This window comes from Mya arenaria, chromosome 9 (genome assembly GCF_026914265.1).
Source record: "Mya arenaria isolate MELC-2E11 chromosome 9, ASM2691426v1".
Classification (NCBI taxonomy): Eukaryota; Metazoa; Mollusca; class Bivalvia; order Myida; family Myidae; genus Mya; species Mya arenaria.
The window spans coordinates 40,677,661-40,705,558 of record NC_069130.1 but is presented as its reverse complement, the minus strand read 5'-3'; the positions used below and the strand labels follow the sequence as shown (position 1 = coordinate 40,705,558).

General features: G+C 40.4%; 1 protein-coding gene across 2 annotated transcripts; it reads left to right on the top strand.

Moving 5' to 3' along the window:
* On the top strand, positions 1 to 27,898 carry LOC128203028 (uncharacterized). Of its 2 annotated transcripts, none has more exons than XM_052904269.1 (5): positions 1 to 196; positions 15,273 to 15,858; positions 16,447 to 16,605; positions 21,080 to 21,137; positions 24,584 to 27,898. In XM_052904269.1, exons 2-5 carry the CDS (start codon positions 15,301 to 15,303, stop codon positions 26,857 to 26,859), a joined length of 3,051 nt encoding a protein of 1,016 aa, XP_052760229.1. In that variant the 5' UTR covers positions 1 to 196; positions 15,273 to 15,300; the 3' UTR covers positions 26,860 to 27,898. The 2 variants fall into 2 exon arrangements, with proteins under 2 accessions (XP_052760229.1, XP_052760230.1); XM_052904270.1 differs by lacking the exon at positions 1 to 196 and adding an exon at positions 9,068 to 9,157.

Genomic DNA, 27,898 nt, shown 5'->3' with positions numbered 1-27,898 from the left:
TTTAACGGATATCTGAATCATTTCATGAAACTCGGGTAAAACTCCCCCTTTGGGTTCAAAATTCTGTTTAAGTCACACTTTGGGATGTGACGGGGTCAAGCCATAATGCAGCCATTATAGGGCGCGGGCAGACCTTTATAAACTCAACATTTCATGAAACTCTCGATAAGGACGAACAGGAGGTCATTAGAAAGCTGTAAGTAATTATGAGTTTATTACTATTTAAACAAAAACTGTGTTATTCATTTCGTGTTTTATTTCGTGTTATTCTTAGTGATATTTTCTGATAACTATTCTACGACAATGACAAGACAAATGTACAATGTAGAAGCAAAGCATCAAAGACGCGGCTAAATTGGTTTTATTGAATTCGCATTATTATTTTTCATTTCCGGAAATATCCGAACTATGACGGAATCATCCTATTATTGATTAGTTCGGAGAATATTTTTCACAAATTTGTCAGTCGTAGTAACTCCATCCCACGGAAACGATTATTTTCATCACGACTAATACCTTGCGTTATCACTGAAAAAAATAAGTGTTGTCGGGTCAACTCCGCCTAGTTATCATTTCGGGATAGATTATCATCATGTATACTTCTTTTAGTGAATTAAGCATTGAACTTTCTTTTGATATCAGTAGAATTTAAATTTAGTCAACTTTTTTCGTGTTTGGCACTTATATTTCTTGTTGTATATTTTAAATCATGTGGCTTTGAACTTTGAACTTCCGTTTTATTTCACTTCAAATGAAATCAGTCAATTAATTTCGTAATTAATAACTTTTTTTTAGCAAATACAAAATATATTATCCTTACCAGCACAACAAGTTTATAAATCGTTATCATAGGCAGTGAATATTTCTAACTATGCGAACTTATATGACCGGCGACAAGCCAAAATAAAAACACAGTCAATAACTTTTTAAATTCTCTTTTTAATCGTTAAATTATTCATATATTTATATGACGTTTTAGTTGATGTTGAATGAGAATTGTTATTTTCATTGGGAAATCATTGTTCTTATATTGCCAAAATGTTTTCCATAGACACTTCCTCATTGAAAATTGCAAACATGACTCATTCAGTCCGCGTCTTACAAACTCTAGTTTATATATTATATAAAATAGAGTAATGTATGCATCGATACTTATGGTATGTTTTCTATCAGTGTAAATATAATTATGTTGTATAAAATGGTGCACGGGTCTGTTTTATTCAAGATCTTAGTCGTGAAGTGGAATTATTGTGTCATTTTTTATTATTTTGCAAAATTTAAGTGCGCAATGAATTTCAATCGTGATTTAAGATGAAAACACAGCCGAAAGGAATATATTATTTAATGCCATCTATGACGTGGCAATGGATTAAAGATTTTCGAATTGACAACTACAATCCATTATCGAAATAAGTTCCTGGGTTTTGCGGTTTTAGAGAATAATGTTTTCAAAGATTTTACTATATAGGCATTTAGAAAAACTTCAGACCCGTGGGTGGGACCACTTTTGACCCCAGTGACATAACTATACAGTAAAGTGTTGCTTTGTAAGTATTTGTCATTGCATGGCGAGTGTGTTGTATTTGCAAGTATCGATACCAAAAGGTCTAGAGAGTCATTGTCTGTCTCTTATCCGTTTGCTAGTGGCTCTTTATAAGAAGTGAAAAAAACATAATGTAAACCACTAATCTACTTGAAGTTCTTCCAGGACGAGATGTCCACATTTGTATTGTGAATGTTGTGTTTTATAGGAAAAATATTCGCATGTGGCCGGTATGTACGGTGGCATAGAGGTGTGGGTTCCTTTATCTCGTGAACACGTGTACTTATATTGTTCCCACGACTAAATTATATCTTACTCGTGGTTACGACATAAATAAGCATTTGCCTCAAGATTTTAAGGATCTTCCATGACCGAGAGTGTAAGACGAACCCGAGCGTAGGGTCGGAAACGAGGTTTACTGAGTTTCCGCAGAACACCCTGCGCTAGAGTTGGGATGAAACAATCTTACAGGAGCCGTTATTGAAGATGCTTTTTCTCCCGCCTCAGTTAAACGAAATAACGTAAAAATGAATGTTTTCCGCTAGAACTCGTTTGTGTGTAGTGAAAATAATGTGCGTATAGATATGTCATAATTCGTGGTTGTCATGGACATGCGTGCAGTGATTCAGATTATGTAAATAGTTAAATCGTTCTTTAAATAGAATAGAAGAGTGTGCAGCATTATGTCTTGGATGGAGCGTAAAGTTTTTATTAATGGTGCCATTCGAAGCGATAAATAATTAATTTGGATTTTAAATGTTGCCACAAGACAAGGTTTCCATGATGCTACAGACGACGTACCTCAACAAGGGAGGTTATTGTGTGATTTAAAAAAAAGGAGTTCCATATGGGTTCTTTTTTATTTTTGCCCTTGGGCAAGCTACGAATTACCAGCATTGCCATTTTTTTTATTTACTTTATTATCTGAGGTGGGAAAAATAATTCCCAGCATGGCCAAATTTGTATATCTACTTATCTGAGGTGGGAGAAAACTAAGCCTTGGGAATTAACGAGATAGTTTGTGGCCTGAGATAAAACGAATACGTACACCTAGTTGCTAGCGCAAATATATGACTCTGACTTGTTAGTGTTGTTATATATTGCTGATTGCGTTGTATTCATATATGTACGGCGAGATTGAACTAACATCAATATTTCAAACTTACATATTCTGAAAATTTAAGCCAGTCGAAAATTCTGCAGACGATTCGAATTCAAGAAATTCCGCCAAGCGATATATGGTCATATGATAAGGTTTCATGTAGGCTCCGAGAACTACATGAACTTATGGCGCACAATAAAGAATGATGTTTAATTATTAATCTTAATGCATTATTATACTTAACTCATTTGACTTTACTGATAAAAAAACAACATATGATGTAAGTTCAGAAAGAAATAGCCTTTATAAAAAATAATTAATATCTACGTGGCCACATAATTCAAGGTTAAAAAGCACTAAAACATATAGTTCAATCATTTTGAAGAGGGCAAATACGAGAAGGAAGAAGGAAGTATAAGCTGAGTGAAGTTTCAAGACCAATCATTTGACTACATTCTATTGTCTAGTTCACGTGACTATGGGAACTATATCATGACCTCACAACACGGGCTTCAGTACTGATTTCTACTCAGAAACAGATCTAGGCTCGAGTGTGATTCAATAAGGTATCAACTTACGTCACAGTCTAGCGAAATTAAATAAAGATACACCCTACCATGCAGATTTAGATGCGGTCTCGCAAATAGACATAAAAAGGGCGTTTATTCTCAATACAGTTTGAAAAAAAAACATAACACAAATTAACTGACATAACTGCAGTTGTTTTAAAGTTAGGACATCAAGATGGTTTGCACAATATATACATAATACAATGGCAAACCGGGAATTTATATCTCTTCCGCACTCATTCATTCTGAAAGTGGCTTTATCCGGCTTGTTTAAGGATGATAAGTTACATAAACAAACAACAGTCTTATTCAGCAGTTTATCTCAGTTGGCATGTATACATTAATTCGGCATTTTGCCAGGAATGTCATGGGCCGGTCGTTGCAGCATTTTTAAGTTGGCCATTTGTTTGTAAAGGCCCGCATGCACGCACGCACGCGATTACGTTTATACACACACGCGCGCGCGCTTACGTATTGGGTAAAATCAGTCTTGACCCTGTAAATAATAATAAAAAACAACAACATTTTATGGGCTGCTTATCACGTCATGGGACACACTACATAGGGGTTATTATGATAGGACGTTTTTCTGGTGACCTGTTTCACGTCAAGTTCGGTGTGTAAACACGTATCCGTCAAGACCCCAGGTCTCGACGGATACATGTTTACACACCGAAAGAGACGTTATGCCGGTCACCAGAAAAGCGTTTTAATATCTTGTATGCAAGGAAGAGAGGGGGTTACACAAAATGTCTGGAATGCATGGAAGAGAGGGGGTTACACATAGTGTTTGGTATGCAAGGCAGGGAGGGGGTTATACGAAATGTCTGGTATGCAATGGAGGGCGGGATTACACGAAATGTCTGGAATGCGGGAGGGGGGTACACAAAATGTCTGGTATGCAAAGAAGGGAGGGGGTTACACAAAATGTCTGGAATGCAAGGAAGGGAGGGGGGTACACAAAATGTCTGGTATGCAAAGAAGGGAGGGGGTACACAAAATGTCTGGTATGCAAGTAGGGAGGGGGTTACACAAAATGTCTGGTATGCAAGAAAGGGAGGGGGTACACAAAATGTCTGGAATGCGGCAGGGGGGTACACAAAATGTCTGGAATGCAAGGAAGGGAGGGGGTTACACAAAATGGCTGGAATGCAAGGAAGGGAGGGGGGTACACAAAATGTCTGGTATGCAAGGAAGGGAGGGGGTTACACGAAATGTCTGGTATGCAAGGATGGGAGGGGGTTACACAAAATGTCTGGTATGCAAGGAAGGGAGGGGGTACACAAAATGTCTGGAATGCCAGGAAGGGAGGGGGGTACACAAAATGTCTGGTATGCAAGGAAGGGAGGGGGTTACACGAAATGTCTGGTATTCAAGGAAGGGACGGGGTTACACGAAATGTCTGGTATGCAAGTAGGGAGGGTGTTACATAAAATGTCTAGTATGCAAGGAAGGGAGGGGGTAAAACAAAATGTCTGGTATGCAAGGAAGGGAGGGGGTTACACGAAATGTCTGGTATGTAAATGCAAGGAAGGGAGGGGGTTACACAAAATGTCTGGTATGCAAGGAAGGGAGGGGGGTACACAAAATGTCTGGAATGCACGGCAGGGAGGGGGTACACAAAGTGTTTGGTATGCACGGCAGGGAGGGGAGTACACATAGAGTTTGGTATGCACGGCAGGGAGGGGGTTACACAAAGTGTTTGGTATGCACGGCAGGGAGGGGGTACACATATAGTTTGGTATGCACGGCAGGGAGGGGTTACACAAAGTGTTTGGAATGCACGGCAGGGAGGGGGTACTCATATAGTTTGGTATGCACGACAGGGATGGGGGTACACGAAGTGTTTGGTATGCACGGCAGGGAGGGTGTACACATATAGTTTTGTATGCACGGCAGGGAGGGGGTTACACATAGAGTTTGGTATGCACGGCAGGGAGGGGGTTACACATATAATTTGGTATGCACGGCAGAATGGGGGCCACACATAGAGTTTGGTATGCACGGCAGGGATGGGGTTCCACGTTGTTTCGGTATGGAATGCGGAGAGGGGGTTACACGAAGTGTTTGGTATACAAGGTGAGGGGTGGGTTACACGAAGTGTTTGGTATACGAGGTGAGGGGTGGGTTACACGAAGTGTTTGGTATACGAGGTGAGGGGTGGGTTACACGAAGTGTTTGGTATACAAGGTGAGGGGTGGGTTACACGAAGTGTTTGGTATGCAAGGTGAGGGGTGGGTTACACGAAGTGTTTGGTATGCAAGGTGAGGGGTGGGTTACACGAAGTGTTTGGTATGCAAGGTGAGGGTTGGGTTACACGAAGTGTTTGGTATGCAAGGTGAGGGGTGGGTTACACGAAGTGTTTGGTATGCAAGGTGAGGGGTGGGTTACACGAAGTGTTTGGTATGCAAGGTAAGGGGTGGGTTACACGAAGTGTTTGGCATGCGAGGTGAGGGGTGGGTTACACGAAGTGTTTGGCATGCGAGGTGAGGGGTGGGTTACACGAAGTGTTTGGTATGCGAGGTGAGGGGAGGGTTACACAAAGTGTTTGGTATGCAAGGTGAGGGGAGGGTTACACGAAGTGTTTGGTATGCAAGGTGAGGGGTGGGTTACACGAAGTGTTTGGTATGCAAGGTGAGGGGTGGGTTACACGAAGTGTTTGGTATGCAAGGTGAGAGGTGGGTTACACGAAGTGTTTGGTATGCAAGGTGAGGGGTGGGTTACACGAAGTGTTTGGTATGCAAGGTGAGGGGTGGGTTACACGAAGTGTTTGGTATGCGAGGTGAGGGGTGGGTTACACGAAGTGTTTGGTATGCGAGGTGAGGGGTGGGTTACACGAAGTGTGTGGTATGCGAGGTGAGGGGTGGGTTACACAAAGTGTTTGGTATACGAGGTGAGGGGTGGGTTACACGAAGTGTTTGGTATACGAGGTGAGGGGTGGGTTATACGAAGTGTGTGGTATACGAGGTGAGGGGTGGGTTACACGAAGTGTTTGGTATACGAGGTGAGGGGTGGGTTACACGAAGTGTTTGGTATACGAGGTGAGGGGGGGGGGGGTAAACGAAGTGTTTGGTATACGAGGTGAGTGGTGGGTTACACGAAGTGTTTGGTATACGAGGTGAGGGGTGGGTTACACGAAGTGTTTGGTATACGAGGTGAGAGGAGGGTTACACGAAGTGTTTGGTGTACGAGGTGAGGGGAGGGTTACACGAAGTGTTTGGTATACGAGGTGAGGGGTGGGTTACACGAAGTGTTTGGTATACGAGGTGAGGGGAGGGTTACACGAAGTGTTTGGTATACGAGGTGAGGGGAGGGTTACACGAAGTGTTTGGTATACGAGGTGAGGGGTGGGTTAAACGAAGTGTTTGGTATACGAGGTGAGGGGTGGGTTAAACGAAGTGTTTGGTATACGAGGTGAGGGGTGGGTTACACGAAGTGTTTGGTATACGAGGTGAGGGGAGGGTTACACGAAGTGTTTGGTATACGAGGTGAGGGGTGGGTTACACGAAGTGTTTGGTATACGAGGTGAGGGGTGGGTTACACGAGGTGTTCGGTATACGAGGTGAGGGGTGGGTTACACGAAGTGTTCGGTATACGAGGTGAGGGGTGGGTTACACGAAGTGTGTGGTATACGAGGTGAGGGGTGGGTTACACGAAGTGTTTGGTATACGAGGTGAGGGGTGGGTTACACGAGGTGTTTGGTATGCAAGCTGAGGTGTGGGTTACACGAAGTGTTTGGTATACGAGGTGAGGGGTGGGTTACACGAGGTGTTTGGTATACGAGGTGAGGTGTGGGTTACACGAAGTGTGTGGTATACGAGGTGAGTGGTGGGTTACACGAGGTGTTCGGTATACGAGGTGAGGGGTGGGTTACACGAGGTGTTTGGTATACGAGGTGAGGGGTGGGTTACACGAAGTGTTTGGTATACGAGGTGAGGGGTGGGTTATACGAAGTGTGTGGTATACGAGGTGAGGTGTGGGTTACACGAAGTGTTTGGTATGCAAGGTGAGGGGTGGGTTACACGAAGTGTTTGGTATGCAAGGTGAGGGGAGGGTTACACGAAGTGTTTGGTATGCAAGGTGAGAGGTGGGTTATACCAGCCAGTACAAGAGGCATTAGTTTACATAATTACAAACTAAATGCCTTATTACTTGATAGGATTTGCAATGGATTGCCTTGTGTTTCTCGCTACATTGGCCAATCTATATTATTTCTGACAACAGGTTGTTTCCGCACTAGTTCGAGAAATTAATTTTGCAAATTTCTGTTAAGTCAAACTTGCTTTTGCCGATGCATGTTTGCGGACTTATGGGAAAGCGGCCTAAATATGTATAGTGCTGATATAATAGTTGAATACGTATATTATTGTATTCAAATGCACATGCAATTGTACATATCAAAATTGTGATTGATCTAAGAAATTGTCGACATCAAACAATATATATTTGTCATTGCTTCTCAGAGTTCCCTAGATTAAAGGTTCGAGGTTTCCAGAGCTTCGGAATTCATAATATATTTCTGTCTCGTATTTCAATGGTTATTGCCGCCTGAAATGACTTCCTTTATGTTACATGATAACTTTATCATCTAAGGGTTATCTGCCCTAGTGAGTTAAATACCTAGGCACAGCCACATGCTTATCAGTTCACGTTTAGATATCGTACAATACATGTCGCAATAAATTGTTAGAGCACATTAAGTGTCGTTCTTATATTTATATGAATTCCTCCATAACATAACACTTTACGGTCGAAAAAGTTCTGGAAAAATAATCTGGAATCATTTCAAAATGATATACGACGCTCAAAATCGATCTTGTAAGCAAACGAATACATTTTTTCAGTAATTTCTGGCATATTTTAGTTGGAATATTTGTTTAAAATAATATATAATACAAGCTAAACACAACGAGAAGAAGGCTTTAAATATAAAAGCAAATTCGGAATTGATCTGGCTGACCGATAGTTACTGGTCAAGGTCACACTACGTGGTATGGGATCTGGTCATTTTCCCCACCATTTATGTCAACTGCATGCTCGCATTGTTGCTACAGTTATAATGATTTTTTCATTAAAACTGAGATTGAGTTTCAAAGAGACAATGCATAAAAACATTTCAACAATACACTAAATGATGGCATTGTGCATGATGAGATTCTAGCACACACCGATATTGCATGGAGCATTTGCCCATATATTGTCATGTGTACACACATTTCACACGAGTACATTGCGTAAAATTCTCTAAATATATTTCGGTGTAAACATATCACATGTAGTATGAAACAGCATTATAACTTAATACAAGATCAGGGGCGTAGCGAGCGTTACGCACTTACGCATGTGTGTAACATCAATAAAAAAAAAAATGGCATCAAAGTCGAGGGCTAAGCTAAAGATTGATATCAGTGATATCAGAATAAAGGAAGATCAGCTAAAGTAAGCATTGCTTCTCCTTGCTAGATAGCTTACTGAGCCTAAATCAATCACTTGGTAACTACGAAGTCGGCGGCCTCGAACTTATAAATCCCTCCAAATACATCTCAGAGCTCAACATGTTAGTTCCATTTTCCCCAGGTGAGGCCCCCGAGCCCCCCCCCCCCCCCCCCCCACCGGCTACAGGCATATTCCCCCTCCACACCCTCCCCCTTTCGTGCGTAAATTCAGTTAAGCCTGGCTACGCCTCTTTGTACACATCGATGGCAAGTTTATGTCAGTTTTCGACAAATTTCTTTTTTTTCTCGCTATTTTAACATATGTGAGACAGCCCCTTTAAAGTATTCCTAGAATAACGGTTGTTGACATTTTTCTGACTTCCGGATATTTGACCTTGTCATTGATTGGCTAGTTTTGGAAACAACCAGGCTTGTTCACGAAACAGATATTGTTATGTTCAAAACGAAAACTTATTTTGAGCACATTTGGATCGTTACCAAGTTAAAGGTTAGTCATGCATTTATTAATCTACGTGCATATGTTTCTTTTTTGCAAAATGGTGTTTGTGTATCACTTAGTTCTGGCTTCCATAACTTTAATGTTGATATTTTTTTTTTTGATGTTTACAACACATTAAACACGTCCCAAAAGGTAATATATAACGTGTTCGCTGAAGTTCTTTAGCTATGTATCACTTTGTTTTTAAACACAGGGGCAGGTTGCGTTATTTTGACACACCAAGCCCCCGTCCGTTTTTGTTTTTTTTATCAAATATGATGTGGTAACTGTAACTTGTGAAAATTGGCAAAACAAATATTATTTTTTTTAATTTAATTATATTTATTATCTTTGTAAAGGGTGACGACTTGACCCTGAATTTCCATATATTTGCCGATATGACTCTGTTTAAGAAGCCATAACTTTATCAAATCTTAACCAAACTCTACATGTTTGGACTTTCCTTGTAGAGTCAGTGTCAATATGTAATGAAGTGTACAGTTTTAACGAAAACAAATGCAATTTCAAACCCGAATATCCTAAAACATGTTACTTGACGAACCAACTACCCGCTAATTTCACCAAAATTTTCCAGACGAAAATGCATTATCCCGCTATTGCATCATCATTTCAACACGTTAGTCTAAAATAATAGACGTGTTATACGCGATTCTTCCAATCCCTAACGTTTAAACGGGAATGTGCAAAAAACAGGGGTGTTTTAAAAATATTGAAATTGTTTAAAGTGAAGTATTTTATGGTTGAAATTGATCATAAAAAGTTATATTCATATTTTACCATGTAAGTGAAATGTTATTTTGCACTAAACAAGCATTTAATGCATTAAAACAAGTTACCTTTCCAATAAAACGAAAGTTGACTGACACAGAAAACAATTATTGTGCGAAGGGGAACAACTCAATATAATTGTAATAACTCGGCCTCCTCTGACAAAGCTTCGAGATAGACCTCGTTATACAATTGTAACAACTTTATGTTCCGAGCGATTTAAAACTGTGCCCTGAAGCCTTGCAGGTGCCCTTCATCAATATATCGTTATGTTTTGACAGAATGAAATGAAGAAAAGCCATCAAACTCATAATTATAAGTTGGATATTTATTTTTTGTGTACGGAACTAATATAAAACAAGAGATGTTTGTCAAACATTATGCCCCCTGAGCGCCAAGTTGCCAGAAATATTTGGACAATTGAATGAAATATGCATGGACTGAAATGACAGCTGATTTGTCATTGGATGCATATGAGGCAGGTCATCTACTGGTCATACCTAATCTTCATGTCAAGTTTGATGACCATAGGTCCGGGAATTGTTGAGTTATCACTCGGACAAGCTTTGGTCTTCCAACATTCCGACCGACCGACAGACAGACAGACAGACAGACAGACCGACCGACATGTGCAAAACAATATACCCCACTTTTTTCAAAAGGGGGCATAAAAAACCCCAGCCAAGCTTAACCCTTTTTTTCAACTTTGACGTAATAAAATTTAAAGTGTTTCCAAGTTCATAAATGGCTTGAACAGCTTCAACAGTTGGGCTAAGTACAATCTTGGATTAACTGCCTTACTATAATAATGGGAACACTCTCAATGGAAAAAACACTTTATTTTATGCCAGCATTAAACAATACCATAATTACAATATAAGCAACCATATCAATACTTGCAACAAAACTTCTAAACCATTCTACACGTCTTACATGAATGTTTGTGCAAATGTTTAACATTTTGGGCTAATGATCACTTTCAAACTTTTGAAAACCCCTTCTTACATGTATATTCAATACATAACATGCTTGTTAATGTTTTAAACATGAAGCATATTAAAAAATAAAATATGGACAATCAGAAAACCTTTTTTCAGCTTACAGTCACACTGACCTTGACCTTTGACCCACTGACCTCAAAATCAATAGGGTTCATCTGCTGGTGATGACCAATAAGCCTACCTAGTATGAGGTCCCTGGGTCAAAGCGTTCTCAAGTTATTGATCGGAAACCGTTTTTCATGTTAAGGTCACACTGACCTTGACCTTTGACCCACTGACCTCAAAATCAATAGGGTTCATCTGCTGGTCATGACCAATACACCTACCAAGTATGAGGTTCCTGGGTCAAAGCGTTCTCAAGTTATTGATCGGAAACCGTTTTTCATGTAAAGGTCACACTGACCTTGACCTTTGACCCACTGACCTCAAAATCAATAGGGTTCATCTGCTGGTGATGACCAATAAGCCTACCTAGTATGAGGTCCCTGGGTCAAAGCGTTCTCAAGTTATTGATCGGAAACCGTTTTTCATGTTAAGGTCACACTGACCTTGACCTTTGACCCACTGACCTCAAAATCAATAGGGTTCATCTGCTGGTCATGACCAATACACCTACCAAGTATGAGGTTCCTGGGTCAAAGCGTTCTCAAGTTATTGATCGGAAACCGTTTTTCATGTAAAGGTCACACTGACCTTGACCTTTGACCCACTGACCTCAAAATCAATAGGGTTCATCTGCTGGTGATGACCAATAAGCCTACCTAGTATGAGGTCCCTGGGTCAAAGCGTTCTCAAGTTATTGATCGGAAACCGTTTTTCATGTTAAGGTCACACTGACCTTGACCTTTGACCCACTGACCTCAAAATCAATAGGGTTCATCTGCTGGTCATGACCAATACACCTACCAAGTATGAGGTTCCTGGGTCAAAGCGTTCTCAAGTTATTGATCGGAAACCGTTTTTCATGTAAAGGTCACACTGACCTTGACCTTTGACCCACTGACCTCAAAATCAATAGGGTTCATCTGCTGGTGATGACCAATACACATACCAAGTATGAGGTCCCTCGGTCAAAGCGTTCTCAAGTTATTGATCGGAAACCATTTGGTATTCCGACCGACCGACAGACAGACCGACCGACCGACCGACCGACCGACATGTGCAAAACAATATACCCCACTTTTTTCAAAAGGGGGCATAATAACATTATCTGGTAATATTTCTTGTTTTTATGATATTTTATAGATGCTATATGCTTTAACCCGGAATCCTGATCGGAACAACTACCCACTTTTGATACTAAACAATTTGTACGTGAAGGATTTGCCATATCAAAAATGTAAAAAAAATCCGTCAACGTACAATTATTATTTTGACTATTCAACACGTGTGCCCAGGAGAAACAATATATCTATCACGATACTGTACAGGTGAAATGGTTGTCAAATATCATCCCAAAGAGCCGTGTGACACGGTGAGGGGGGTATTACACTGGCACAAAGAGGGTGGTTAACACACTGGCACGGTGAGGGGGGTATTACACTGGCACAGCGAGGGGGGTTATTACACTGGCACAATGAGGGTGGTTAACACACTGGCACAGTGAGGGGGGTTATTACACTGGCATAATGAGGGTGGTTAACACACTGGCACGGTAAGGGGGGTTATTACACTGGCACAATGAGGGTGGTTAACACACTGGATGGTGAGGGGGGTATTACACTGGCACGGTGAGAGGGGTTATTACACTGGCACAATGAGGGTGGTTAACACACTGGCACAGTGAGGGGGGTTATTACACTGGCACGGTGAGGGGGGTATTACACTGGCACGGTGAGGGGGGTTATTACACTGGCACAATGAGGGTGGTTAACACACTGGCACAGTGAGGGGGGTTATTACACTGGCACGGTGAGGTGGGTATTACACTGGCACGGTGATGGGGGTTATTACACTGGCACAATGAGGGTGGTTAACACACTGGATGGTGAGGGGGGTATTACACTGGCACGGTGAGAGGGGTTATTACACTGGCACAATGAGGGTGGTTAACACACTGGCACAGTGAGGGGGGTTATTACACTGGCACGGTGAGGGTGGTTAACACACTGGCACGGTGAGGGGGGTATTACACTGGCACGGTGATGGGGGTTATTACACTGGCACAATGAGGGTGGTTAACACACTCGCACAGTGAGGGGGGTTATTACACTGGCATGGTGAGGGGGGTTATTACACTGGCACACAGGGCTTCCGTTAAAGGAAGTTTGGAAGTATATTACTCCCTAGAAATGGGTTAAAACTTCCAAAAATGATTCCTTGGAAGTACAAAAACTTCCATAATTTTGAAGAAAACTTCCAAAGTTGAAAGCTTGGAAGTTCAAAATATCAAAACCTTTTGTCAATATTACTTTTATAGTCATAATTTCAATCAGTTTAAGTGTTTTTAAGTAATGAATTATAATAATATAACTTGTGCAAATAATTTGATTTTTAATATATTTGTTGAAAAATAGTTGAAAAAGATATTGTATTATGGAGACTTAAACTTTCATTATTAGTGTAAAACTTCCAAAAGTGATAGACAGGAAGTTTATACTTCAAGTTTCAATTTCTTAATGGAAGCCCTGGGCACAATGAGGGTGGTTATTACACTGGCACGGTGAGGGGGGTATAACACTGGCACAATGAGGGTGGTTAACACACTGGCACGGTGAGGGGGGTATTACACTGGCACGGTGATGGGGGTTATTACACTGGCACAATGAGGGTGGTTAACACACTGGCACCGTGAGGGTGGTTATTACACTGGCACGGTGAGGGGGGTTATTACACTGGCACAATGAGGGTGGTTAACACACTGGCACGGTGAGGGGTGTTATTACACTGGCACAATGAGGGTGGTTAACACACTGGCACGGTGATGGGGGTTATTACACTGGCACAATGAGGGTGGTTAACACACTGGCACAGTGAGGGGGGTTATTACACTGGCACCGTGAGGGGGGTTAACACACTGGCTCGGTGAGGGGGTTATTACACTGGCACAATGAGGGTGGTTAACACACTGGCACGTTGAGGGGGGTTATTACACTGGCATAATGAGGGTGGTTAACACACTGGCACGGTGATGGGGGTTATTAGTCTGGCACAATGAGGGTGGTTAACACACTGGCACGGTGAGGGGGGTATTACACTGGCACAATGAGGGGCTTAAACACACTGGCACGGTGAAGGTTGTTAAACCCACGGGCATGGTGAAGGTTGTTAAATACACTGGGACGGTGAGGGGGTTAAACACACTCGCACAGTGAAGGTTGGTAAAGTACTGGTGTACTTTTTCCATTGCAAAAGGCTGGGTTTACATCTTTATAACGATTAGCTAAGTCATATTTATGAGTAAGTATCTCCTAATTAGGAGATAGTATCTCCTAATTATGACTTACTAAGTCATAATTATGAGTTAATATCTCCTAATTAGGAGATAGAAGGTCGTAATTAGAAGGTGGTTTCTCATAACTAGACATCATTATAATTTAGTATCTCCGAATTAGGAGATAGTAAGTCATAATTAGGAGATAGTATATAAGCGATCGAAATAATTTTAAACAACATCTTAACAAATGCATGTTTTATCAGCAAGTAATCAATGTTTTAATACTTTCATGTTTATAATCAATCTTGATGTTTTAAAGTATATGTTGCCAAATGAGATGACAGTATTTGTCAAATCTGCGGTACATTAATTAGGTAAATCCCTTACCGATTTCACCGGATCGGGATGGGGACTACAGGTAAATCTCGGAATGTCGATCCAAACGTATTGCAAGTCCATTTATTCATTGTTGGACAAAAAATGTGGTTGTCATGGCAACATAAACATTAAAAATGTTACTTTAACTGGATCTAGACATAACTAAAAAGGATTAAAACTAGTTTCAGAAACTTTATTTGTCGAATGCGCCAAAAAAAGTGGTTGATATGGCAACAGAAATAGTAAACTTATTACACTAGAACGGTGTAACAACATAAAGGTTTAACCCAAAGCTGCTCTGAATATCACCTAGGTACATGTAGTTGCTATAGCAGCGAAAATACCACACTCTTATCGAGATCTTTGCTTATTAAAGAACTATTCAAACTTGGTTATTTATGCGGATTCAGGGCAATGGATAGATTATGCACGTCAATTTTCTTTCTATACGTCGAGCAAAAATGTGGCGATATTATATGATAGAAATTTCAGATTGTCATCAAATTGCATTAGAACCGGATGGAGAATATGTGTTGTTTTGTATTATAAGCGATACTCAGTGACTTGTTTCTTTTTCCAGGTATTGACTACGATCTCATAGCGAAACAATGGCCTCTTATCGAGATTCGTTAAGGGATAAAGAAGCACAGAACTGGGTCAAGGCCGCCCTCGCCCTCAACATAACTAAGGAGGGTCTTCATGGTCTTGTGGAGGATGTGCTGACATGCGTACATCAGGACATCTACAGCACCGTAAGAACATCTAAGGGTCTTCCACCAGGGGCAGCATGTGCACAATGTTTCACCGAGAACGTGTTGAAGTGTTCCACTCCTAAGATATGCACAAGTAAAAAAAACTGCAAATTTCATAACGGCCCTTCAAAACAGTATGTTCTTTGTCTAGTCGGGATTTGTGAAGGTGTCCGCGATGAAATAGTTCAACATCACAGGTTTTCGGGACCATCATGGAAGAATACGAATGCCAACAAATGGAGCACCATTCCCTGGGAGATAGGCAAGTGTTTCCTACCTCCTGATGGCTACAAGACCGTGTCCTCCATCAACGACAGTGACTTCAACGGAGTGATCAGCGTCATGATGAATTGCGAGGATTTCAAAACCAAGCTGTCGTTTAACGTTGCGACACAGCAAAATTTATTAACAGAGGTAAACATATTAATCACACTATGATCATATACAATTCCATTGCCTTTTTAAAGCTGCACTCTCACAGATTGGCAGTTTTGACTTTTATTATATTTTATCTCTTTTTTATTCAGTAAATCAATACATTCAATTCAGTCATATAAGATAACTCACTTAAGAACTGCAGATAAACTCTTTTTTCTTAAAGCGTTACTAACACTTTTTTCCATACAACATCTCACTGTATTATCATTATATGACTGGTTTCCAGACATTAACCCAATCATTGGCTCATTCCCAGACAAAATATAAAACTGTTGTCTAAACTGTCAGTTTGTGAGAGTGCCGCTTTAAAGAATGTCTATTATTAATGCAGATATGTTTAGTATTTATTTGAAGTTCCCCTGTATACTCATTTAAAACCATGGCAACCATTACAAATACACTATATAATTGATAATTTTGTACATTTGCGACTTATGACATAAACCAAGGAGTCTTAACGTGCATGTACACATTTCTTCATATTGAATGCATTTCAATTTGGGCCATGTTCACCACAACTACAAGCTATGTTAGACAATCCTTATTTCAAACATTACATTTAAGGTTCGGGACATTGGTCGAAGCGTACGCCACTCCCATGACCAGAGGGTCAAAGACACGGAACTAGTGGACTTCCTGTTCAAGCTCCTCACCCTGCTGGAGGATAAGACTGAACTAGCAAACAGACCCAAGGCACAACATGCCGTGGAACAGCTTAAGAAGGTACAAACTTACATGCTTTAAGACTAAACTGATGTTGAAAACCGACCTGAAGCACAACACGCTTTGGAACAGCTTAAGAAGGTACGAATTATAATGCAGTTAAAGAGTTAAATGATATGACAAAACTGAACTAGTATACCGACTCAAGGCATAGCACGCCGTGGAACAGATTAAACAGGTATGACTCCATGATAGATGACACAACTGAACTAGCATACCAACCCAAGGCACAACACTCTGTGGAACAGATTAAACAGGTATGACTTTACATGATTGATGACACAACTGAACTAGCATACCGACCCAAGGCACCACCCTCTGTGGAACAGATTAAACAGGTATGACTTTACATGAAAGATGACACAACTGAACTAGCATACCGACCCAAGGCACCACACTCCTATTAGACCTTGGAACAGATTAAACAGGTATGACTTTACATGAAAGATGACACAGCTGAACTAGCATACCGGCCCTAGGCACCACACTCCTTGGAACAGAGTAAACAGGTATGACTTTACATGAAAAATGACACAGCTGAACTAGCATACTGGCCCTAGGCACCACACTCTTTGGAACAGATTAAACAGGTATGACTTTACATGATAGATGACACAACTGAACTAGTATACTGGCCCTAGGCACCACACTCAGTGGAACAGATTAAACAGGTGTGACTTTACATGATAGATGACACAGCTGAACTAGCATACTGGCCCTAGGCACCACACTCCTTGGAACAGATTAAACAGGTATGACTTTACATGAAAGATGCACAGCTGAACTAGCATACCGGCCCAAGGCACCACACTCCTTGGAACAGATTAAACAGGTGCGACTTTACATGATAGATGACACAGCTGAACTAGCATACCTGCCCTGGGCACAACATGCCGTGGAACAGATTAAACAGGTATGACTTTTCATGATAGAGAACACAGCTGAACTAGCATACTGATGTAAGGCACAATTGTTGCAGAACAGGTGTGAGAAAGGGTATGAGGAAAAGTTTACTTTTTGTATCATATTCGTTCGACTCGTGTAGAAAAACATATTAACTTGTTGAAAGGGCACTTTTGAATTATAACGTGTGCACTATTTTTTGTGTAGTTCAGGCATGAATATATTGAAAAAAATGGAATAATTTTATTATGTACGGTGAAACCTCGCAGACGACTTTTGAACTTGACTGCCAACTTCGGGGCATGTGCCCACCCGAGTATGACTTATCATGTTAGTGGACACAATTGAACTAGCATACCCTAAGCTCAAAAAGCCGTTGAAGTGCTTAAACAGGTATGAACTTATATCTTAGAGGACATAACGAAACTAGCATACCGACCTGAGGATCAGCTGATTAAAGGTATGATTGCACGTGTACTTTTTAGCTCGACTATTCGAAGAATAGGTGGGCTATACTACTCGCCCCGGCATCGGCGTCCGGTTAAAGTTTTAGGGCAAGTTGGGATTTTCACTTATAAGTCCAATACCCTTCATTCAATTGACTTAATACTTCACACAGTTGTTCAGGGCCATCACATGATGAGGTTAGATAACTCCATATTATTCTTTACACAGATTATGGCCCCTGATTGACTATGGAACTTAGGTTAAAGTTTTAGGGCAGGTTGGGATTTTTATTAATAACTTCTATACCCTGGGTTCAAATGACTTAATACGTCACACAGTTGTTCAGGACCATCACACAAAAAGGTTACATTACTCCATATTATCCTTAATACAAGTTATGGTACCTGATGGACTTCGGTTAAAGTTTTAGGGCAGGTTAAAGTTTTAGGGCAAGTTGGGATTTTCACTTATAAATCCAATACCCTACATTCAATTGACTTAATACTTCACACAGTTGTTCAGGGCCATCACATGATGAGGTTAGAGAACTCCATATTATTCTTTACACAGATTATGGCCCCTGATTGACTATGGAACTTAGGTTAAAGTTTAAGGGCAGGTTAGGTTTTATTAATAACTTCTATAACCTTTGTTCAATTGACTTAATACTTCACACAGTTGTTCAGGACCATCCCACAATAAGGTTACATAACTCCATATTATTTTTAATACAAGTTATGACCCCTGATTGACTTCGGTTAAAGTTTAAGGGCAGGTTAAAGTTTTAGGGCAAGTTGGGATTTTCACTTAAAACTCCAATACCATTCATTCAATTGACTTAATACTTCACACAGTTGTTCCGAGCCATCACATAATGAGGTTAGATAACTCCATATTATCTTTTATACAAATTATGGCCCCTGATTGACTATGGAACTTAGGTTAAAGTTTTAGGGCAGGTTGGGATATTTATTTAATAACTTCTTGACCCTTCATTCAATTGACTTAATACTTCACACAAGTGTTCAGGACCATCACCCAATGAGGTTACATAATTCCATACCTCCATATCCTTAATACAAGTTATGGCCCCTGATTGACTTAGGTTGAAGTTTTAGGCAAGTAAAAGTTAAGGGCAAGTTGGGATTTGAATAAAAAAACTTCTATACCTTTCATTCAATGCACTTAATAAAATTCAAAATTATTTACGACCATCTTACAACAAGAAACATAACTCCATTTTAACCCTTAATACAAATTATGTCCCTTGAATATATATATATATTTTTTTTTTTAATTTCTTTTGACATTTTTACATTCTTAACCATATTTTTACCAAGGGAAAACTAGGAGAGCTATACTATATGGCCCTTGATTTTTTTGATTTTTTTTTTAATTTTATTTTAATTTCTTTTGAAAGGCATATTTATATACTTAGTATTCTTTACCACATTTTCATAATGGGAAATCAAGTTATTTGAATGACTTGCGTCATTTTTCGGGTGGTGGGAGGGCAGCATCAAAGTCACCTTATGTATTGAATAATTTTAGTTAGGTTTGACATAAATAGACCAAACATGGTAATATTACATTGTTATTGTATTCACTTCTAAGTCAAAGCGGCGAAGTCGAGCGTGATGTCTTACGACAGCTCTTGTTTGTATCAGATTCGATAAACTTGTGCAAAGATAATTGTCTGCGAATTATATCGTGTGGAATACCTTCTATGCGGTTCAGGTATGAGTTTATTGAATACAATTTAGAATATAATGGTTTGACCTCGTACCTAATCAGATCACCGGACTTTAGTATAGGTGGGGGCCCCTATTTGACCTTGCACCTAATTAGATCAACGGACTTTAGTGTAGGTGGGGTTCCCTATTTGACCTTGCACCTAATTAGATCAACGGACTAAAGTGTAGGTGGGGGCCCCTATTCGACCTTGCACCTAATTAGATCAACAGACTTAAGTGTAGGGGGGGGGCCCTATTCGACCTCGCACCTAATCAGATCACCAGTCTTAAGTATAGGTGGGGGCCCCTCTTTGACCTTGCACCTAATTAGATCAACAGACTTTAGTGTAAGTGGGGGCCCCTATTTGACCTTGCACCTAATTAGATCAACGGACTTTAGTGTAGATGGGGTTCCCTATTTGACCTTGCACTTAATTATATCAACAGACTTTACTGTAGGCGAGGGGGGGGGGTCCTATTTGACCTTCCACTTAATCAGATCACCCGACTTTAGTGTAGATAAAGTCCCTATTTGACCGTGCACTTAATAAGATCACCGGACCTTAGTGAAGGTGGGGTCCCTTTTTGACCTTCCACTTAATTAGTTCAACAGACTTTAGTGTAGGTCGGGGCCCTATTTGATCCACCTAATTAGATCAACAGACTTTAGTGTAGGTGGGGGTCCCTATTTGACCTTGCACCTAATTAGATTACCGGACCCTAGTGTAGGTGGGGGTCCCTATTTGACCTTGCACTTAATTAGATCACCTGACCCTAGTGTAGGTGGGGGTGCGTATTTAACGTTGCACCTAATTAGATCACCGGACTTTAGTGTAGGTGGGGGTCCGTATTTGACCATGCACCTAATTAGATTACCGGACTTTAGTGTAGATGGGGGTCCTTTTTTACCTTGCACCTAATTAGATCACCGGACTTAAGTATAGGTGGGAGCCTCTATTTGACCTTGCATCTAATTAGATCAACGGACTTAAGTGTAGGTGGGAGTCCCTATTTGACCTTATTAGAAGCGATGCCAAACCAAGGTTGCGTACCGATGGGTCACGACCCTTGACAGACCCATGACACAAATCGTCAACTGGTCTGAACCCTCCTTCGTCTTAAACAAACGAAGTGGTGGCCTCGAAATAATTAAGTCGTGGCAACAACATGCAAGTCGTGGGAACGAGTAATTTAGTCGTGATCACGACATAAAAAAAATAGTTTTATTTACACATGTCACCTCTATGACAACGTACATACACTTTTTAATGTAGTAAAACTGTTTTCCGTTAACATTTTGTCTCTATAATATAAGTTTATAGTTTATATTATTTTGTAAAATAGCCTTTGAATTATGGATTGCTTAATGTCTTGATCTGTTTTGTTGACAGCTGCAAACAGACGATTTCAAGCTCAGTGCTGAGAACGAAGGGGAGATATTGAAGGAAGGTAAGAGATGCTTTTGATCAAATTGACGTATATGGATATGGATGAAACTGTATGTAGGGTGGCTTATATAAAGAGCTAACTTGGGGTTGCTTATTAGAAGTAGGGTGTAGGTCACTGTTTCTAAGAAAGAAAAATGGTTTCCGCCCACTAACTTTCGTTAAGAAAGATAGGATAGTGTCGAAACTCTGCATTTCTAGCACACCGGATAGGCATTTCCGGTGACGTCAGCCATGCTGGAATATATGTGTTTCCGGTCCTGATAGAAAAATCCGACACGAGGGCACGCGCGTAAGCCGGTAACGAGGCTTTCCAAGTTATCGGACACGCAGCGTGCCCGAGGGTCGGAATTTTCGATCTGGACCGGAAACACATGCTTAAAATGATTTTTTTTGCATATCTTGAATTATCAATTTGTGGAAAAATTGACGTAGAAAACGCACTTTTGTGCATTTCACCAAAAAGCGCGTGCAAAGTTGTTTACTGACGTCATAAAGCGCAGTAATTTTAAATCACTATTGATGTCAAATAGTTCCTCTTAAAATCGCGTTTTTACTATTATTTTTTTGTCAATTTTAATCAAAAGTTTTGAATACTTATATATTTGATTGCGCTTTATTGAAATGGCATAATTTACTTTTCATAATCCATACAAGAAAAGAAATAAGAAGTGGCGCGTTGTTGCGCGTGACTCCTCTTAACATGGGGTGTGTAAGACGGGTTTTTTCAGCACTGGTCACATGACCGGAAACACACGTCCGGTATGCAAGAAAATTCCATCTGGCACCCCTGCCATGCCAGATGAGTCACGCACTGTGACGTAATACTTTCTATTTCTTTTATTATACACTTCATGTAACTATAATTATGAGATTTCAACAGAATAGTGCGATAAACATAAACTTTACTAAAGTATACCTTCAAAACAAAAAGTAACCCTTAAAGACGTGATACTCAGAAACTTCTTGACGTATGCCGTGAATAAAACTTACTGCGCGTCATGACGTGAGTAAACATCATCGCCCTTTTTGGTAAAATGTACAAGCATGCGCTTTTCCATGTATTTTTTTCACAAAATATTGTAATTCAAGGTATGCTAGAAAAATATCAATCATATGTGTCGGTTCCAGATCGAAAAATCCGACCCTCGGGCACGCTGCGCAGCCGGTAATTCGGCAAGCCTCGTGATCTGGCAACGCAGGTGCCATCGGGTCGGGGTTTTTACTATCCGGAACGGAACACATGACAGATATTATTTTCTTGCATACCGGACGTGTGTTTCCGTTCATATGACCGGTGCTGAAAAAACTCGTCTTACATCCCCCATGTAAGATGAGTCACGCGCAACAACGCGCCATTTGTTATTTTTATTATTGTATGGTTTATGAAAAGTATAGTATGCAATTTTAATAAAGCGGAATCAAAAATATAAGTATACAATACTTTTAATTAAAATTGAAAATAAATAATCGTAAAAACGCGATTTTTAAAGGAACTATTTGACGTCGATAGGGATTTAAAATTACTGCGCTTTATGACGTCAGTACACGACTTCGCACTCGCTTTTTGGTGAAATGTACATTTGGTGAAATGTACAAAAGTACGTTTTTACGGCAATTTTCCCACAAATTCATAATTTTAGGTATGCAAGAAAAAAACATCAATCATGTTTTTCCGGGCCGGATCGAAAAATCCGACCCTCGTGCACGCTGCTGTGACCGGTAACTCGGCAAGCCTCGTTACCGGCTGACGCGCGTGCCCTCGGGTCGGATTTTTCTATCCGTACCGGAAACACATGATAGATACTTAAAAGAACTCATACAACTTTTAACTTATACAACCATTACACTATTGCTGCCTTTCTTCTTACCAAGCGTCTTGTGATATTTCTGCTTCTTATCCCCTGTACCAAGCGTCTTATGATATTTCTGCTTCTTATTACCTGTACCAAGCGTCTTGTGATATTTCTGCTTCTTATCACCTGTACCAAGCTTCTTGTGATATTTCTGCTTCTTATCCCCTGTACCAAGCGTCTTATGATATTTTTGCATACCAGAAGTGTGTTTCCGGTTATGTCACCAGTGCTGGAAAACCCCGTCTTACACCCCCTATGTTAGATGAGTCACGCGCATCCACTTTTAATTTATTTTATTGTTTGGTTTATGAAAAGTATATTTAACCATTTCAGTAAAGCGCAATCAAATATATAAGTATGCAAGACTTTTGATTAAAATTGGAAATAAATAATCATAAAAGACGCGTTTTTCAGAGTAACTATTTGACATCAATATTTATTTAAAATAATTGGTTGTCCGGTTAGCGCACTCGCTTCTCACCTAAGCGACCCGGGTTCGATTCCCGGCTTGGGCGCATGTGAGTTTGGTTTGTGGTCACCAAGCCGGACAAGTGGGTTTCCTCCGGGTTCTCCGGTTTACCCCAAAACACAAGACCACACTCTCGCGTAATATCGTGCCAACGAGAGTGATTAATATAATGTTGTAATAACTTGTTTCACAATCGTTGTAAACTAAATATGTTAAAACTAAACTAAAATAATTGCGGTTTATGACGTCAGTAAACGATGTCGCACGCGCTGGTTCGTAAAATGTACATAAGTGGGTTTTTTATATCAACTTGACCACAATTTGATAATTTTAGATGTGCAAGAAAATATATCAATCATGTTTTTCCGGTCCGAATAGGAAAATCCGACCCTCGGGCACGTTGCGTGGCCGGTGACTCGGCAAGCCTCGTTACCAGTTTACGCGCGTGCCCCCGGGTCGGAATTTTCTATCCGTACCGGAAACTCGTGATATATACTTATAATGCTGCTTCTAATCGTCTTATGATAATGCTGCTACGTATATTCTGCAACAAGCGTCTTGTGATATTGCTGCTACTTATCTTCTGTACTAAGCGTCTTGTGATAATGCTACTTCTTATCTGCTGAACTGAGCGTCTTGTGACAATGCTGCTTTTTATTGTCTGTACCAAGCGTCTTGTGATAATGCTGCTTCTTATCTTCTGTAACAAGCGTCTTGTAATAATTCTGCCTCTTATCTTTATGTACCAAGCTTCTTGTAATAATGCTGTTACTTATCTTCTGGACCAAATGTCTTGGTAAAGGCTGCTACTTATCTTCTGTAACAAGCATCGTGTGATAATGCTGCTTCTTATCTTTGGTCCAGGGCCTCTTGTTAAAGGCTGCTACTTATTTATTGCAACAGACGACTTTTGATAATTCTGCTTCTAATCTTCTTTACAAGCGTCTGTTGATATTACTAATCGTCTGCATCAAGGGTCTTGTGATATTGCTTATTTTTATCTTTTGTACCGAGCGTCTTGTCACAAAACTGATTCCTGTTTTCTCACCAAGTGTTTTGTGATAATGCAAACGTATATGTTCTTATTTTTATGTTTTTAATGATATATCTTTACATTTACTTCAGGATTACGACTACGTTTGGCAAACCATTACCGAACCACTTTGGCCGACATGCCGATATCTCCCATTCTCGGAGAAAAGAACGCCAAACTCAGGAAATTCTACGTGGCACCGAAAATTGTGGAGAAAGATCATAGAAAAATCGGCGAAATTGACAAGGGAGAAAGTGGTCAAGAAGTTGCAAAGTTTTCAGATGTTTTCTTTAAAGAAGATCAGTTGCTCAGAAATGTTTTCCTTGTTGGAGAACCGGGCAATGGCAAATCTACATTCTCCGTTATGTGTGCCCTGGATTGGACTCACCAGCATTTACCAGCGGAGGAAAACGTCGGTATTAAAACAAGCTTTGCCGACCCAGAATTCTTCAAAGAGTTTGCATTTTTGTTTCATGTCACCCTACGAGATTCAGGTAAAACGTGTGATCTAGCACAAATGATCAAGGATCAACTTATACGTAAAATCTACCACGAGAAGGATGCCGATGATGGTTACCGGCTATTACAGACGGTGCTGGAAAGTGAAACATGTTTAATCATAGCTGACGGCCTCGACGAATGGACCCATCCGGAAAACGTAAACTGTACCTGCAACACTGAGGAAAAAGTCACCCCTTTCCGAAATTCGGCCAACAAGGCCACACTCCTCACGACAACGCGTCCCTGGCGAATGTCACAGTTTAGAGTGCAGGATTCAAAGATCGACAAATATCTTGAAATAGAAGGAGCTGCTGACACATGGCAACTCGTGGAAAATATCATCAACATTCTTAATGGGGGAAATGAGGATGAACGGACACCAAAGGATTTCATGGACATGGTGTGGGAGAAGGATCTTGAAGAATTATTGTCAGCACCTATCAGTACCACCCAGCTCGTGTGCCTGTGGTTCGAGGGAAAATCGTTAACCGATTCAAAGTGTGACATTTATGCTGGCGTGATAAACATGCTATCATGTAGACTTAGTTGTATGCAAAGCGGGCATAACATTCCGGAAATTGAACTGCCATCTGTATTAAAGGAACATGAATGCTTCGTGCAAAATCCCATGGTTTACCTTGCGCTGGCAAAGTTAGCATACACAACTTTGTATTCAGAGTGCAGAGATTCGTCTGTTGTTTTCAGCAACAAAACAGTCAACGCTTTGTTAAGCAGGGAACAGGTTGAATTTGCATTGAAGTCAGGCTTACTAACGGAGAAGAAATCCAACTCATTGATCAAGAGATCATCTCACTTTTCATTCTTTCATAAAACACTTCAAGAGTTTTTAGCGGCTCTTCATTTATGTTTAAATGAAAACGACTTCAGTCAGCTATCAAACAAGTACGAACAAGATAATAAGGAAAATATCTTGGGAGATGTTTGGGAGACATTTATTTTCATATGTGGAATGAAGCCCGAGCTCGGTGTACAAATGTCTTCATGGATCAATAGTTCTATACCACCATACCAATCATCAATCTACCCTAGAGAGGCTTCTCTACTTCAGCCCCTGATTCTCTCCGGACACCGTGAAGCCAGGGCGAACAACCATGGTGACATACCGCTCTATCTCGCACACTTCTGGATTCATAGTAACGCGGATGTCGTAGTGTTAAAAAAGCTGATGATGATAAACAAGGAACGTATTCAGTCACTATACATCGATGGATACAATGATCAAATTAATGGGGAAGAGCTGCAGGACGTGATCACATCCTCCTCCGACTCCCTCAAAGCAGTGACACTGTGTGACCGTGATGGGCAGTATGACCTGTCCCAGTGTCACAGGCTGGAATATCTGTATATACAGGGAGGCAATACAACACGTGTGCAGGTTGATCCAACACATATTACAACATGTAACTTACGGAGTGTATCATCGAATGTTGAAATGTACATATTTAGATTATTTAAACACGATCAAAGGTGGAGTAAACTACAACATGTTCAGTTATGGGACGTTAAGAATGTCCAGTTACTTGTGGATACACTACCAAGTCTCCCTCCGTTACAAAGCCTTGACATACATTATACAGATCTAGGTGAGCTCCACCTCCTCCCTCCAGCCTCCATCACCGATATTACACTTGCGAGTGTGACAATGACAGCGGGGGCGGTGCGGAGTCTGATAGAGACGATGAAGAACATACCACACACCATTACATGCGACATGGGGGCCTGCGAGGTGGAACCTGCCAGTGAGATGAAAGACATCCGAGAACATATGAACAGTTCGCCGTCATTCGAGGTTCTCGAGTTTGTCGATAGGTGGGGATTGCTTGATTTCAGATTCACCAAAATGTGAACAATAAGTTAAATGTTAGCATCGATTATGGGAATTCATATTTGATGAAAAACAGTGAAACTATCAATGGGGAAGTGTCATTCTATTTATAGAAATATATGTCACTTTTTCCAGGAACTAATTATTATCACCACTTTCTGTGTGTATTTAATTAATTTGATTTATGTTGTGTATTTACATGCATCCTAAAATAGATTTAACTGTACACAGCAATGTCGTTGAGGCTGGTGGTATTAAATATATCGAACGCGGATAAAAACTTTCTTTTTTAATTATAACACAAAAGTCTGTAATCAACACATGCAATAGTCGATTTAACTTGATGGACATTTTTTAAAGTAATCTCTTAATAAATCAACTCATTTTCTAGTTTAATGTGATATCATTTGATAAATGTTACGTATTTACTTCGCTTAGGGATTATTAATTGATGGGGAATATTTAACTTATTTCTTTATTCACAATGTCATTCTTGCTCGGTTGTTTTCATATTCTGTATTAGAGAAATATACCAATAACACGTTGACTTTTTTAATTTTAATGATCTATTACATAACATTATTATAATGCTATCTACAAAACTATGATATCATTTATGCACCAGTCAATTGTAACCACGGCCCCCAGGTCCGGGGATAGCCGGGAAAGTGGGCCGTTATTTTTACCTTCTAGATGGCCCCGCAGGGTCAGGTGAATGCCGTGCTTTTGTCTTCGCGCCAAAAATAGCGGGGAATATACTTAGGGTCCCTGGGGTGCGGGGGCATTTGGCGGGGATTTTACCAGCAGTTTGTGCCCTCCTGGTGGGGTTTCTACCCGGGTTTGGCTGGACCGAAAGTCATAGTCTCCGCTATTCTCCGGACTTTGGGGGAGGGGCGTGGTTACAATTGAGTGGTGCATTATTGACAAATGCTACAAAAGAAATACCTAAACAATGAACAAATTTAGTTACCTAACTGAAAGAATATACAATGGCCTATTATTTAACATGTCACACAATTGGAGTATAATTGAAGAAGATATGATTAAACGTTGAAAATAT

Bases quoted from the DNA above. Each gene is read 5' to 3' on its own strand.
- LOC128203028 (XM_052904269.1), top strand. From the start codon at position 15,301: ATGGCCTCTTATCGAGATTCGTTAAGGGATAAAGAAGCACAGAACTGG. The intron at 16,606-21,079 runs GTACAAACTTAC...TTTTGTTGACAG, and splicing joins CCGTGGAACAGCTTAAGAAG to CTGCAAACAGACGATTTCAA. The intron at 21,138-24,583 runs GTAAGAGATGCT...CATTTACTTCAG, and splicing joins AGGGGAGATATTGAAGGAAG to GATTACGACTACGTTTGGCA.